This window comes from Bos indicus, chromosome 18 (assembly GCF_029378745.1).
Source record: "Bos indicus isolate NIAB-ARS_2022 breed Sahiwal x Tharparkar chromosome 18, NIAB-ARS_B.indTharparkar_mat_pri_1.0, whole genome shotgun sequence".
Taxonomy (NCBI): Eukaryota; Metazoa; Chordata; class Mammalia; order Artiodactyla; family Bovidae; genus Bos; species Bos indicus.
In genome coordinates this window covers 36,269,759-36,285,705 of record NC_091777.1, presented here as the reverse complement: position 1 = coordinate 36,285,705, position 15,947 = coordinate 36,269,759, and the positions used below count along the sequence as shown (strand labels likewise).

At 50.0% G+C, this 15,947-nt stretch overlaps 1 protein-coding gene across 4 annotated transcripts in view; it reads right to left on the bottom strand.

Annotated features, from left to right (window-relative positions):
• PRMT7 (protein arginine methyltransferase 7) overlaps positions 1-15,947 on the bottom strand; it is a 40,971-nt gene that overhangs the window by 1,197 nt on the left and 23,827 nt on the right. For all 4 annotated transcript variants that reach the window (XM_070771953.1, XM_019978627.2, XM_070771954.1 and 1 more), the window contains 13 exons: positions 15,667-15,779; positions 13,349-13,590; positions 12,972-13,152; positions 9,268-9,395; positions 8,726-8,861; positions 7,637-7,720; positions 7,129-7,176; positions 6,357-6,446; positions 5,116-5,277; positions 3,855-3,929; positions 1,524-1,684; positions 521-617; positions 129-297 (listed from right to left, as the gene is read on the bottom strand). In XM_070771953.1, coding sequence (XP_070628054.1) covers positions 129-297; positions 521-617; positions 1,524-1,684; positions 3,855-3,929; positions 5,116-5,277; positions 6,357-6,446; positions 7,129-7,176; positions 7,637-7,720; positions 8,726-8,861; positions 9,268-9,395; positions 12,972-13,152; positions 13,349-13,590; positions 15,667-15,779 — 1,686 coding nt within the window. The remainder of the gene's footprint in view (positions 1-128; positions 298-520; positions 618-1,523; positions 1,685-3,854; positions 3,930-5,115; positions 5,278-6,356; positions 6,447-7,128; positions 7,177-7,636; positions 7,721-8,725; positions 8,862-9,267; positions 9,396-12,971; positions 13,153-13,348; positions 13,591-15,666; positions 15,780-15,947) is intronic.

The following is a 15,947-nucleotide window of genomic DNA, read 5'->3' as shown; positions in this document are numbered from 1 at the left end:
TCCAATCCCCGAGGTCAAGATGGGTCCTGAAAGGCAAGGTGCCTTCACTTTTACCCACGGAAAGCCATCATTCAGAGCCCAGAGCCCTCCTCCACTTTATTTCTCAATAAGTGAGGGTTAGCACCCACTGTCCAGCGCATCTGAGAGCGTGAAATCCATGGTGATGTCTCCAGTGTGGGGGTGGAACTCCACAGTGTAGGTGACGGTCTGCGAGCTGCCCGGCGGTGCTCTGGGGTCGAGTGTGGTGTTGAAGAAGTACACGGCCTGCTTACAATGGGGGTTCCAGCAACAGTCCCCCTGCAGAGAAAGCAGCAAGAAGGCAGTGAGGCTTCTGATGTCCCAGCCAGCCCGCTCCTGGTGAGCCTCCAGCCCAGGCAGCTCACAGTGAGAAGCTGCTGTTCGGAGCTGGATGACCCAGGACCACTAGGAGTCACTACCCGGAATGCCCAGAGTACACGCGAGTGGCGTGATGGCTCCCGCTCTCAGGATCCACCTCCTCGGGGCCTGCACACAGCACTACCTCGTCCTCTGCAGGCTTCAGGAGGCCGGTGCTGACTGTGCTGTCCGCAGTCAGGTGGTATTCCATCCACAGGACAGCTCCGTGGCTCCTCCCACACCTAGAGATGGGCCGGGGGGTGGAAAGGGACCAGAAACAAACAGCTGCATGAAAGACTGGCATGGCCATGGCTGCCCTCTGCTTTTCAGAAACCTCTTATCCTCCCTACTTCCATCCTGCCCTGTCAGGAGGCTCCTAAGACTCCACCTGAATGAAGGTCACTCAGTAAAAGTGGCCTTCTTGCTGAGCAACCAAAGTGCCCACTCACTCCCCACAGTCTGGCCAAGTATTCAGAGTAATCCTGGGGCAGGGCCAGCTGGCTGCCAGCCTGGCCTCCTCTGCCTGAGATCATGCAAAGGTTGGCCCAGAAGGTTGAGAGAGCAGTCCAGGCATCGAAGTCTAGATTGCTCCTAGATAACTCTGGGCAGCAGGCACAGACAGGCAGCTGCCTTGGCTCCTCCTTGTCAGAGGAGTCCCAGGAGGCTCTGGGCTCATGGCTTCCACCCAGTTATAAGAGGGAGCTTCCTCCAGGAAGCAGCTGCCCCTCCCCGTGAAGGGAGCTGGAGCTGGATGGGCCTGACCATGTAGCACGACGACAGCCCCTGCCAATTCCTAAGCTGCTTCAATTCCCAGGAGGGTTCAGGAAAGGATATGGTCCAATGGGTAACCATAGCAACCAAATTCACGTTTCTCTGCAGCTGTGTGTAACGTACGGCTGAGCTCAAAGGAAGCCTCAGATGTGGGAGGATGAGCAAGCCCACTCTGGCTTTCTCCCCCACCCAGAAGCTATGGGGACCCCCACACATTTCAGGGCCACTTGAAAAAGGGCAATGCTGAGATAAGGACAGCCATCCCACCCACATGAAAGTGACCAAAGTAAGTGCTTATAGCCATTCAGGCAATAACTATTAGAAAGCAAGCCCTGCCACTTCCTTCCTCACTCCCTGACCCTGGAGCCTCCACTCACCTTCTCAGCTCGATGGTGCCCTCAGCATGGATAGGCTGCAGGGGGACTGGCTGCCGAAAATCAAAGGTCAGGATCTGCTGGGGCTCGGAGAGGCTGCGGCACGGGTACTCCCACAGTGGGTGGGGCTCGGCCTCCTTGCTCTCCCTGAAGTCCAGGGCACGCTGAGAAGGTAAGAGAAGGCAGGGGTCTGCAGAGATAGAGCCAGGTGGCCAGGAAACATGGGGGTCCTGTCCCCATCTCCAGAGTTTACATATGCCAGTGGTCCCTCATCGCCATGGCCCTGGTCCCTCAGGGTAATTGCTATGGTCATGTGGGGCAAGTGAGCCCCCATAAAAGACCACAGGTGCCTGGCCAGACCAGCTGGCTTCTGGTACCACTCACAAGCAATCTCCTCAGCAAGGCACTCTAAGCTTCATTTTCTGCTTTTTAAAACTCAAAAGCCACTGCCCATCTCACAAGCTACCTTGACCAACTGCCTACACTGGTGAAATCACCCATCACTTGGACACTTGCCCATTCAGTGACCCTTACTGATCACTACAGCTGCCAGATTACCACCCTACAAGGCTCCCAGTCTAGAAGGAGACAATTGGGGAGCAACTGCAGTGTGCGGGGACACTGACAGGCTAAGAACAGGGTTGGGCAGGAAAGCTGCCCAGAGGGGTGAACTCTAGGCTGCCTCTTGAAGGTTACCCAAGAGCTGTTAGCAAAGAGGAGAGTACACACAGCCCAGCAGGGAATGGTCAGAGAGCAAAGCAGAGCCAACAGAGTGGCAGGGGCTGGCTGCAGGGGTGAAGGTGGGGGCTCAGGGTTTTCCCGCAGAGGACAGACAGGGCCAGACTTCAGATCTACAGATTCACTTAAGCTCCCTGTGGAGAAAGGCTGATGGGAGAAGGAGTGGGGTATACGGTCAAACACAAGATGCAAGTGGCCCAGACGAGTAACAGCAGGGAAAGAAAACTTGTTCACAGAGGACCTGATGGTTATGGAACCCAACAACGAACTGAATGAGAAGGCGAAGGCTTGTCTGGGAGGTTGCCGGAGCCCTGAGCCCAGCTGGCAGGTATGAAGTGACAGCAGGTCTAGGACAGCAGCACTGGGAGGGCTGGACTAGGGGCGGGGGAGGAGTAGGTGGATTCTGGAGGCAGCGGGTAGGAGCGCCTGAAGACATCTCAGTGGAGTCACTGCTCTCAGCTATTTGGTCAGAGCTCAGGAGACAGGCAGGCAATGGCCAGCAAATAGAGAGAATGGAAACAGACACAGGGGTCTGGGCAGGGACCTCGGGGAGCCCTAGAACACAGGACACCTCAGGGGATAAGAAGAGGGGAGGAATCCAGGAAGGAGCCTGAGAAGCGGCCAGAGGGAGCTAGAGTGTGTGGTGTTCCCAGGAGCATGGAACAGTCAGTGGTCTGCTGTGGACAGGCAGGTAAGATGAAAAACTGCAAATGTCCCCCGGATTTTTTTTACTTAAAAAATGTTTACACAAGGAATCCACAATCACTGTAGAAAATGTAAACAGAAAGAAACAAAAGGGAGGAAAAAACTAACCACTTCCTATCACAAAACTAACATTTTGGTGTCTGCACTCCACCCCTTTTTCACTACACGTGTAATTTTTTTTATAATTAAAACAAAATTTTAATGTTGCATATACTTTGTACAGGTCACTTTCCATTTACAGTTATTACATTTGTGAATTTTCTTAATATATAAAAATGTGATGGTGTCCTGCCCTTCTCATAGGGCTCGTGACTCTTCACATCTATTCCGGCCACGTATTGTTGGCACTTTCATGACTGCCCTCGTTTCTGGGAGCTGCAGACCCTGGTGGCTGGCTGGATCCCCTACAAATGTACAGATAACCCTGCAGGAACCCTCCTTCTACATCCCACCCACCTCCACCCTCAAGCACCTTCCCCTGAAATGGAGTCCCCAGAATGAAAACAGCTGGCTCAGAAGGTTGCCAAAATCGCCTTCTAGAGAGGCCATCCCAAACAAGAACTACCTGCTGACACTGGCAGGAGTGGTTCCAGTGGTCTGCTGACAGACGGGCCCCAGCCCAAAATTCTGATTCAGGGATTACAGTCCCAGGCTGAGAATGGCCTAACACCAGCCAGACTTGGAGATGCAGTGGCTCTCAGGTTCATGCTCACGGTGAACCAAGTAGAACAGATATGCCTGTCCCTGCTGCCCCCAGCAGAGGAGCTCTCTGCATACTGCCCACATTGCCCAACCCAGGTCCCTCCATGGAAGCCAGACATCCCCTTCAGAAGCCTGTGGCCCGATGGAGTGTGGATGGAACACGGTGGCGGGAGCTGCGGCCCTGCATACCTTAATCATGTCATCCATGATGTGCACATCGAAGCCTTCACAGTCACCACAGGGGCTCCGGATCCGCCACAGGTCCTGAAAGGAAGGTACAGCCTTCACTGACACCCACCCGCCAGGGCATGCCAACACCCACACCCACCCAATGGGGGTGGGTGGGCAGGCACGGCCATGGTTCTGTGGGACAGCACATAGATGTCGACACCCACTCAGGCACACCAAGTGTAGTGACAAGAGTAGGAAGGGTAAGAGGCTGGGGCTGCCCCAATTCCACACCTGAGGCACATCTTGCTGCTCCCACAGGCCTGGAAGAGATTCCCACAGCTGAAGGGACCCAAAGACACCAAAGACCCAGGATGGTTCCTCAGACCTGCAAAGCCTCTCCTGATCCCAAACCCTCTCCACTGAGGGACAGCTGACCAGAGCTACTCAGACAGGCTCTCTAACCCCTCCCTGTCCATCCTGAACACTGATTCATTGGGAAGAACTCTGTCAACCATTTCTTGAGCCTCTATGCCCATAAAGAGAGTGTGAGGACGACAGGATCCTGGGAGGAAACCAGAGGTTAGTCAACCCGGTCACTCAGTATCCTCTGTCTCTGGGACATATACCTGGGAACAGCATCGTTCTCCACAGTCCCTCACTGGCCATGAAAACCAGAATTCTTGTGGAAATCTGGTCAAGTAAATAAGTTAACACAGAAGAAATGGCCAAAAAATTAAGTGACAGAACCACTAAGCTACCAAGGGATAAAGCCATCCTTATCAAAGAGACATCAAATGAAGTTCACTCTGTATTTCAGGTTAAAAGCATTTCAAAATCCTTTTAATAAAAAATACCTTTCCCAAAATGACTTTTTGACTATGGTTCTGCTTTGATGAGAAAATGAAAATGAAGCTTTTCAATTTTTCTTGCATAAGGAAGCTGACTTGCCCATCTCAAAATGCTTTTAACAACTGGAGCCTCAGCTCTTAATGAGAGCAGAGCAAGCTGCACAGCTTGTCTTCTGAAACTCTTAATTTATATTTTAAAATTATTCTGATAAGCCGTAATTGTAAAATGACAACACACAACCATTTCCATTTCATGTGCTAAATTACTTCATTTTTACAAAGGCGAGCCTCTTCTATTCAGCCCTGAGGTGTGCTGATACAGAAAAACAGAGGTTCAAACCATTAAGACCCTAGGTGCTCCACCTGCATTCAAGGTCCACACAAGAAAACAACTCCCCACCCCCTGCCAAGAAAACCTCCGGGTGGCCTACCCTGAACTCCACGACCACCACGTGCAGTGAGGCAGCCTGGGGCATCACCACAGCGCCAGGCCCCAGGTGTTGGTCCACAGCAGTCCGCACATACCAGAAGTACAAGTTGTGCCACGGAAGCAGGCTGGTGGTGAAGAACGGCTCACCCAGCAGGAGAGAAACCTGCCGATCAGAGAGAAGCAGGCCCAGGTATCAGAAGGATTCAGCTGAGTAATAAAGGACAAGTTTCACAGGCACATTCATTTTTTCACTCACTCACCCACTTGGTCGGTCAGTCAGTCCACACGCAAGTCAAGGCCTGCACCTACCCTTGAGGATACAAAGATGAGAAACAGACACAAGCCCTGCCCTCAGGAGCGCAGAATGGAAAAAGGGAGCAGACGAGGCTAGGCGCCGTCCTCAGAGAGTGCGGTAGTCTCTGACAGAAGCAAGGAAGGGGCTCACAGAGGGACCCTAGAAGTAAGAGCTTCAGGAAGAGCTTCCAGGATGGCATCCTGGAAATCCTACTCAAAGCTTTATCCTGACAATTCATTGTCAGTGCTAGTCTGTCTCCCTCACCAGGCTCGTAGACCAGAGAAGTGGGGACACTGGCAGACACAGTATTCCCAGCACAGTGCCTGGCCCAGAGCAGATGTCAGTGAAGGTTTGTTGATCAGATGAATAAATGCATGAACAGGAGACAGAAAAGCAAAAGAGTGGGGAGTCCAGGCAGAGGTGTGGGCAGAGGCCAAAGCAGGAGTGTGAATGACAATGAGAGCAAGGCCCTTCTGGGAGCTCACCAGATGAGCAGGTAGGGTAGGACAGTAAAGGAAGAGGCCACAGCAGTGGAGAGGAGCCAGGTCACCCAAAGGCAGCTGATGACAGGAAAAGGAGACTGAACTATGCCTTGGAGGCAAGAGGGGATCACTAAAAGCTTTAATCAGGGCTTAATATGAGAAGGAATGTGCTTTAGAAAGATTTTCAGGAGTTCCCTGGTGGCCTAGTGGTTGGGACTCGGGGTTCTCACCACAGCCTGGGTTCAGGAGCAGTGCTGTGACGGAAAAAGGGAGGGGACACTGTGTGTCTCTGTCCATCCCAGCAGAGCCATCCTGCTCTTGCTGAAGGAGCAGCGATTGGAGAGCAATGCAAGTATTCATTCATCAAGCATCTCTGGGGACCCACAGTGAGGCCCAGAGAAGGGGGCAGTCAGGCCATCTCAGAACTGTGCTATCTAGAGCAAATGCACAGCGCTCTCTACTCACCTTTTTACCCTCCAAGTCTGCAGGTGTTAATAATTCAGGCCGTTTCTCTATTATATTAATTTTGTCTTCCAAGTGGTTGGCCTTGAAGATCTTAGAGAGAAAACAAAAGTGTTGGTTTCATTGAGAAAAAGAACACATCTCAGAGTTGCTTTATCTGTGTGCAGTTCTCTGGCCAAACGGTTCTGGAGCACCACTTTCAGCTACTCTGCTGAACTTCTCCCCTCCAAGGGCCTCCTACAGACTGCAGGTGACATCATGAGCAAAATGTCTTAAGAGCAATAGAAATTTCTCTTGCAGGCACACTGGCAAGGCTCAGAAGTAGGCTTGTAGTCCTGGTGGGGTGGGTTATCCTTCAGAAAGGAAATCAAAACCAGTCACTGGCCAGGATGTGAAACACCATCACAGAACCAAGCAGTCAGGACAGCTTGTGAGCAGTGACTCCCCGGGTGCTGGTGTCCCAGAAACAAAACTTTAGTTCTATTACTGCAAGGAGTTTTGGTTTTTTAGTTTTAAGTGAAGTGAGGAGAAAAGCCTATACTTCTTCAGCCACAAAACACAAAGTAGAGTCTAAACTTTGCTCACTGCTATTCAACGACAGCTCCAGAAGACTTCCAGGGCAGCTCTCGACTCAGGAGTCACGAGAGTTACTGGCAGCTGCTACTTCCCCCAATTCCCTCGGCACTGACACTGATTCAAAGCAATCGATCCCAGACTCAGGAAGGCAAGCCCCACAGGTCCCCACATGATTTCAATAATGACAATTATCACTTACTTTTTTCATCAGTCTATGAGAAGCTGCTGAATTCTCTATTGTAAATACCTAAAGGGAATATCATATTAGTTTTAAGAGATGCACTTAACAGAAAAAGTAAATAAACAGATTAAAATGCAACTCCAGGGACTTCGCTGGTGGTCCAGGGGTTAAGACTCCACACTTTCAATGCAGGGGGTATGGGTGCCATCGCTGGTTGGGAAACCACAATCCCACATGAAAAGCAACTCCAAAGCAAAGGACAACACCTAACCAACTACGTCTGTGCTCACGATCCCCCCGGATAGTACAACATTCTGTGCTGACCCCGGATTCAGACTCAGGAGCTGCAGCTACATGGCAACAGCTATAGTCTGACTCCTGCCTGCACCTGAGGCAACAACCCCTCAGATACCAACCCAAGCACACCCACAATGTATGTGGCAGCTGCATTTGCAAAGAGTTTTAGTCACAAAACTGTGACTAAAGAGTGTCATCAGGAAGCTGGCAGAAGGCACACGGCCAGTACCTGCTCCACCCCAAGGTGATAGGCCAGCATGGACAGCAGACTGCCATCACTGACGCACAGGCAGACACTGTCCGGCTTCAGCACCTGCAGGAAAAGAGCAACCTCAGCACAGATTTTCTTACAATGTTGAGAAAATTCTTGTTGACAAACTGAAAGGCACGTTTTCCATCTGACCCTCTAACCCACTCTGTAATCATTCAGTCCCATCTCCTCCTCACTCCATCGCCCACATGGCCTGGCTGCATTTTCCTGTGCCCCAACAATGGTCAAACCTGCCTCCCAGGCCCCGGTGGCAACCAGCCTCACCCTCCAACACACCCTCTGCCTCACCTCTCCCCATTGAGACCCCACTGTCAGGAGACTCTCCTCAAGCCATCCTAGAAGGCCCCACTGAAGGCCTGCCCTGTTTATCGGAGGCCACCCCCAAGTCACGACCACAGGCCTCTTCCCTGTAAAGTCACAGCACGGACAGCCACGGGCATGTCGAATGACTCCTCACATCAGGGATGCCTTTGTGGGTCACAGATCCCTCTGAGAGAAACTCAGAATGTCTGGGATCCTCCCCACCCACCCCCGACAAAATGCAGGCATGTGCATACCAGCACACATATTTCTGCATACAACTCCAAGGGGTCCAGAGACCCCCATCCAAACCTTGTGGTCCCCAGGCTAAGACCCCTTCTATAGGCAGCAGGGAGCAAAGGTTTTTCAGAAGAGCTATATAACCAGATTTACAATCTAGAACATTTTAGAAAGAAAACAGAAAATGAGAGGAATAATGGGGTGGCTGAACCCATAAGGATCGCCAAAGGAACTGCTGGTGACCATAAAAGCAAAGTGTCCAGAGGGACAATAGCAAGGGCCAGGGAGAGGCTCCTACAGAAGAGCAGAGAACCAGTCCCTTCTGATCCAGAAACAAGCTCCCAGCCTCGGCTCAAACACCCACCCAGTAGGAGCTGGTTGAAGCTACTCATGGACAGACAGGAGAGCACAGAAGACAAAACCAACTGATCATAAGTGAGCAGTGGGCTGGGGTCCACAGGACAAACCCCTTCTGGCCTGTGACCACCCAAAGGGCTGGATACTCACTGTCCTCAGGGCCTGGATGTATTGATCAGTTCTGTTCCGATCATTGATCTCTCCAAACCGAGGTCGGTTCCAGAGCAGGTGAGCCTGGCAGTCACACACGGGGCGCACTGGGTGGACTCTCCCATTCTTTTCAGGACTGGATCAGAAAATGAACAGATACAGGGTGATGACCTGCTAGGCAATGGCGAGCATGAAGGCACAGCACAGGGACCTGCACCAGGGAACTCAAGTTGGGAGAGGGGACACATCCATGGTCCTCTAGGGGACATGAATCTAGGCACTGGCTTTCGAGTGGGCCTTAGGGTTGGAGGCCCTCCAATTCAAGACTTCTCATATATATATCTGCCCCAAATGGGGGTCCTACCACCAGGGTAGCCTCTTCTCAGTACACACAAACAGGCACCCAGCCACAAACTTTTGCCCTTATTTGGTTCAGATACAAATGTGCCCATTCAAAATCTCTACAGGGTCCGTGGAGGGAATTTACATCAACAGACAATGTCACAAGCCTAGTGTCCCACCCCACAAGGCCGGAGGCACACCTGGTCTTCTGAAGGCTATACCACACACAGTAGTCGTCGTGGTAGGCTACCAGGCAGAGGGCTAAGCCCTGGACAACAGGCTCCTCCTGTGGTAGGAAGTACACACACTGCATCCAGTGGTCCCGCCACTGAAACAGGAAGAGAATCAGCTGTCACCAAGCTGCAACAAGGGCAATGCATCAAATCCCGGGGCCAAAACCCAAGCCAAAAACCAATTTGCTGGGAGACCACTGTGTGAACTACACATTGCTACTATGGCCAAAGAGATAAAGAAAATTTTCAAATTAGAAATGCTAAAGGCCCAAAAACTTCATGGAACACTGCTGGCTTTAGGAAGATAGAATGTAGCTGATAGCAGTGGTCTTTAGGGTGGGCTCAGATGAGGGGACTCCAGCCCCTGCCCTGTGTGTGTGTTGGGGCGGAGGGGGAAGGGTGGAGTTGGAAGGAGGGAGGGAGAATGCAAATATGGTAAACATTAACAACTGGTAAATTTAAGTAGAGAGCATACTGATGTTCGTTTTCACTTACTTTATGGATTCAGAATTTTCAAAATAAAAAATCGGAAAAATAGCCAGCACCACTTCTCAGGAGGGCATTTAGCAACCAAATACTGTTTGTTCACCACTGGTTCTATAAGAACAAATTAACTAGCCACTTTAGTCCCTACTTTCACATATCCTGAAAGGAGTTTAGGGTAGAAATCAGGAATGAGAGAGCCAATGCTCTGGGAAAAGCTCGCAGAACAGGGCTTCAGACAGTTATTTTCAGAAAACCTTATGAACCCAATTTCTTGTATATTCTCATATCCAGAAAAGCACTAAATTCATTAACAGAGATACCCGATGACTAACAATAACCTTCTGCCAGAATGTGTACTTAACTGCAAGTATCTCCCTTTCATTAAAATCACATATATACTGATCTTCACACACACACACACACACACAAACACTCACACATACACACACACACACACACACTCCTCCTCCTCCTCCTTCAGAGCAGCTCCTCAGAGCGATCTTAGAGGCTATAATCCTCACTTGGCTTCAAATGAAACTTAACTTGCAACTCTCTTGCTGCATTTTTTTTCTCCCAGTTTATCCTACCCGATCTTGAATTTAACTTAAAGTCAGTGAATGCCATTCCTATCTCTCGAAGATGTCTATTTGAAGGTGAAAGTGAAAGTCGCTCAGTCGTGTCTAACTCGTCAGTCATGTCTGACTCTTTGCAACCCCATACAGTCCATGGAATTCTCCAGGCCAGAAAACCGGAGTGGGTAGCCTTTCCTTTCTCCAGGGGATCTTCCCAACTCAGGGATGGAACCCAGGTCTCCTGCACTGCAGGTGGATTCTTTATGAGCTAAGCCACAAGGGAAACCCCTGAAGGTAAAAGCTAGGAATCAAATCTAACCAGATACACTCTGGGGATAATAAACAGTAACAAGGAGGGGGGGAAAAAGATTCTCTAAAACTTGTTATTCATCCTTTACTATGCCCTCCTTGACCCCTCCCGGGCTCCCGCGATACTTCCCTGTCACCATGTCCTTCCCACACACCAGACTCCCAGATCCGAATGCTAAAGAGCTGTGACAGAAGCCACTATCTGAGGCTGATTAAGGGCAGCTCAGTGAAGTCCTGAGGGAGACTCATTAGCAGCTCTTCAAACTCTAAACAGTCCAAAAGTCACCACTGGCAGAGGGAGGACACAAGCCCCACAGCCAGGAGACCTGGAGACAAGCACCCACCACTGCTGCTTAGACATGAGGTCCTGCTCCTGACACTGGGCCAGGCTCTCTGTAGTTACCCAGGGGGTCTTATATGAGGATTCAAGGAGAAACTACACACAGGAACACTCTGAAGATATGCAAATAAGAATCGTTAACATTTTAATGAAATTCTTATGCTAGTATTGCAACTACCACACTCCTGGAGAAGAAGAAAGCAGCCCAGTGTCGATCTGAATTCTGTGGGAGAATTCTCCCCCACCCCCAACCCGTACCACACACACACACAGCCTGCAGTGGACTGAGGCTATGAAGAGTGGAGCCGGGCAGCTCAAGGGCCCAGGAGGACTGACTGAAATCCCGCAGCAGTCATGACCCTGTGGAACTCAGGAACTTGGGGAGATGCTAAGGCCTTCCATCAAGTCATCATGTGTACACCCCGAACCATCAGCTGAGCAATCAAAACAAAGCCAGTGACCAGCAAGTGGTAACTGAAATCAGAATACACAGAGGATGGTGCCCAAGGCCTCCCAGCTAGAGGGAAGATTTGATTCCTTGGCCCTAAAGCATCTTTCCCACTTTCTTCCCCTTGTGCATAATGCTCAGTCAGTCGTCTCCGACTCTTTGCAGCCCCAGGGACTGCAGCCCACCAGGCTTCTCTGTCCATGGTATTTTTTAGGCAAGAATACTGACATGTGTTGCCACTTCCTACTCCAGGGGATCTTCCTGACCAGGGATCAAACTCAAGTCTGTTGTGTCTTCTGCACTGGCAAGTGGATAATTTACCACTAGTGCCACCTGGGAAGCTCCAGTGTGTATAGAGGGGTGGATAACATGCATATGAGAGAAAATTCAAAAGATATAAAAGGCTCATGGAGTGAAAAGTAAGCCTCCTTTCCATCCCTAACCTCAGCCCCCTTCCCAGAAGCAACCTTTTTTACCAATTTCTGTGAATTCCTCCGAAGATACCCTCATATACACACACCACACATATACACTCAGAAACACATACATTTTTCCCCCACGATCACACCACACGCGCTATTCTGTACCTCTCGTTGTTTCACTTGATCTATCCTTGAGACGTTCCCACACCAGTGCAGAGAGAGCCACCTTGCCCTCTGAGCATGCAGGAAAACTGACTTAGCTAGTCCCTGCTGGTGGCCTCTAGGCTGTTCCAGTCTTTTCCATTAGAGTAGGGCTGCAGTGAGCATCCCGGTACACATGCCATGCTATACATATGCAGATCCAACCAGAGCCTAAATATTTAGAAGTGGCGTCACTTTACATCCTGCCATACTGTAGGCCTCACTGCACTCTGTGACGCTCTGACCATCACTTTCCTGTTCTGCCCCACGGCTCCACCAATAGTCTGCAGACTCTGAACTTTATTCACTAACAGGTGAAAAATGGTATTTCATTGCATTTTAAATCTGCATGGTTCTTATGAGTGAGGCTGAACAGCTTTCCACACATTAAAGAGGAATAAAATATGGAATTAAATATGTATTTCCTTTTCTGTATGTCACATCCTCCCCACTTTCCATTGAACTGAAGGTAGATTTTAAGGTCACAGAAAATGAGGCTGCAGACAGGCTGTTGTTCTCTGCTGTTCAGCTGCTAAGTCGGGTTTGATTCTTTGCAACCCCGAGGACTGCAGCACGCCAGGCTCCTCTGTCCTTCACTATCTCCCTGAGTTTGTATCTCCCAGAGTAGTTCTCTACTCCAAGCTAATCTGAGGTCCCCTGGGATTACTCTAGGGGCCAGGTCTAACAGTGGCTGTGCCAAGACACAGGAGAGCCAGCACACAAAAGCTGCCCAGTGGTTCACTGTGACCACTGGTGCTGGTCATGAACTCAGTCCCTTCTGTCTCTAAATGCTTGTGAATCTAAGACCCAACATGCTCCTTCCCCAGGACCAAAAGTGGATGACAACTTGCTGATTTCCATGAAAATGTGTTTAGTTAGCTCCTGCCTCTTACCTGGAGCTCCTCTGGGTCTGAGTGTGCCCAGGAGGGGGCCATGGTGCACTTGATCTTCCCCTCAGGGTCCATTTCAATGTCCCACCAGGAGAGAACCACCTGAGCTCGGCCAGACACTAGCGGTTCAAACTGCCTGCTATGGCAGGCTGCTGAGCTACTGACTTGCTTGCTGAAGTCCACACTGTAAAGAACATTTGGGAACTGAGGCAGATTTTAAGCTCACACAGTCCATTTTTAAGCTTTTATGGTAACCTCACCTGCAATGAGACTTGTTTGCAATGGACTCCTGATGTCAAAATGAATACAATAACGACTGCCAAAGACCTAATTCTACCAAGTGTCTCCAAGCGCCATGACCCTAGGTGGCCCCTTGGTACCTGAACATAGGCAGCACGTCGCTGAGGATGGTGAAGTCAGCGGGCGACACCTGGTTTAGCTGAATGTCGCAGACAGAGGGCGCGCCAGGGCACCTCTCCAGTTCCAAGGGGGGGATGATGACCCGCTCTCCACGGCTGGTCTGAACACGGATGGGAAACAGCTTATTCCATGACCACATCCTCCTGGACTCTACCAGCTGTGCATAGACGGTTGCTCTGTGAGGCACTGCTTCACAATTTGCCTAAGTTTATATTCAAAAAGTATAACAAAAGAACAAAAAAATAACCAGTTACACTGACCCACAGTAATTCCCATTGAGCAAAAGAGATTTATTCCCTAATACGAGGCAAGTTTAGTAACATCTAACGCCTTATCACTATTAGGACACTGAACTGTTTTCAGCCCAAAGCCCTTGGGAAAGGAAGAAACTAGACTGCAGAAAGAACACACATTATGTCTAAGATCATTTATGTCAGCTAAGTTCCTAGTTACCTGACACTCTTGAATATTTCAAAAATAAACCTTAATTGTCATCATGCTGATTAACTCCCACACAGACTTTGAAGAAAGAGTCTAAGTCTTCCTGTTAAATACAAATCCTAGCACTAGGCTCAGAGCTTCCCTTCAGCGCAGCTCTCACCCGGACACTAGAACCTTCTTATGGCACAGCCCAGTAGACAAGTGTCCATCCTCAACCGACCTGACCTCCTGGCTGGGCACTGCCGACTTGGCTGTGGCTGCAGCCTCTCATCCAGTTTTCCTCCAACCCTCCAATACATTCATCCGACACCCTCTACACACCAAGCACTAGGGGTCTCCCCACCCTCCCCCAGCAGGGTGGGCAAGACCTCACCCCACCAACTACCATCAGAGCGGACCCCAAACCGTACTGTGACCACCTGTCCACCTATCTGCCTTGCCAGGAGCTCACCTTCATATTCTTGGTACCTAAAAAGGGCCCAGCAAAATGAAGGCACCAATAAAGGTGTCTCCTGAGACCAATTCCTGGGCCACTGCAACACCACATGGTCTGTCAGACACCCCAGTGCCCCAGTTTCATGACCTTCAATGTGGCAGGACGAGGGACAAGGTACTGGAGACCATGTTGCCATAGCTCCTTCAAGTTCAGGCTGGGCAGATAGGGACAATGATTAGAGTGGACAGCAAACACCTGGCTGCTATGGGCCAACTGGGAGAGGAAGCTGAGGATAGCTGCTAGTGCACCTTTTAATTATGAGATGAATCAGAGAAAGACAAACTGGACAACATTAACATAACTCTAAATATCCTTGTTCTCTATTTCAAGGATTCATCTAATTGATGGCTTTAATGTAGAGAAAAAATAATTTCAAACACAGAATTCTGTATTTTGGAAATGACACGACACCTCACACAGTATGGGAATCCGCAGGACAATTACCTCACATGCTGACCATGTGAGCAGTGTGGACTCAGGCACCAATTGCATTGGGAGGAGCCTCCTTCCTCTCTTCAGGGAGACTAAGCGCCCCCAAAGAGAGTTCCAGGCTAGGACAGTTACAGGCTCATGAGAATGCTGCCCATATGGCAGGTGTCGGCAGAAGCAGCAGACACACATGCCTTCCCAGCTGGCCTCTGCCTCAGTCTCTACCTCCCCGTTTATGTTCATAAAAAAACAAGGCCAACGTCTCTGAACTAACATGTTCAGTATATCTTTCCCTTCTCAAAACAACTGTCAAAGGCTATCACCACTCAAGGTTATCAACAGCCTGGCATTCAAGGCCTACCCTCTACCCATTTTCCACTGTGAGCTCACAAGCACCACAGACCGGTGCTCTCACTACCCACTAAACAGGTCCTCGGCCTGGGACATCTCTCCTTTTCCTCAGCGCCTTCCCAGATTCCACCCTCTCTGTGCAGGCCCTCATCTCCCTCCTGACCCTTGACTTTTTCCACTGGCCTTAAACCAAACATCAGCAGTGCTTCTGCCTACCTCTCCATTCGGCCCATTAAGTCCTCACCACTGCTGACTGGTGGATCTTAGAAGCAAGAAGGACATCTTACACTTCTCCCTGGATGCTAGAAGACCTTATACACAGTGTAAGAATGCTTGTTGAACTGAATCTGAAGATAGTTTCTAGTCTTTTGACTCTAACCTACTAAGACTCAGCATTCAAGAGGAAGTCATGACTGAGGAGAACCAAAATCTCATAGGAATCAAAGGGTGCCCGAGGGGATACAGAGAGGTTCTGGGGCTGGGGCTGTGCAGAGTACTGTGCAGTGATAAAAGCCATGTGAGATCACACCAATTTGCCCGAGGGCAGCTGCAGTCCCCTACCTGCACAAGATGCCTGTGTGCATGCTCATAGGAGGGCAGGGCTCCCTCCCCAATCAGTTCCGTGTCAAACAGCTCCGTGATCAGGATGTTGGCACGGCATGGCATGTCACCATCTGAGAAACACAAGGGAAGAGTCAGAAGCAAGCAACAGATTAGAGCAAATATTTACAACAAATACGTAAAAAAAAAAGGTTAATAGGTCATTATAACTAAAAGCACACACATATGCTGAAGTGTTTAGAAGTGTCATCATGTCTGCAACTGACTTCCCAACAGTTCAG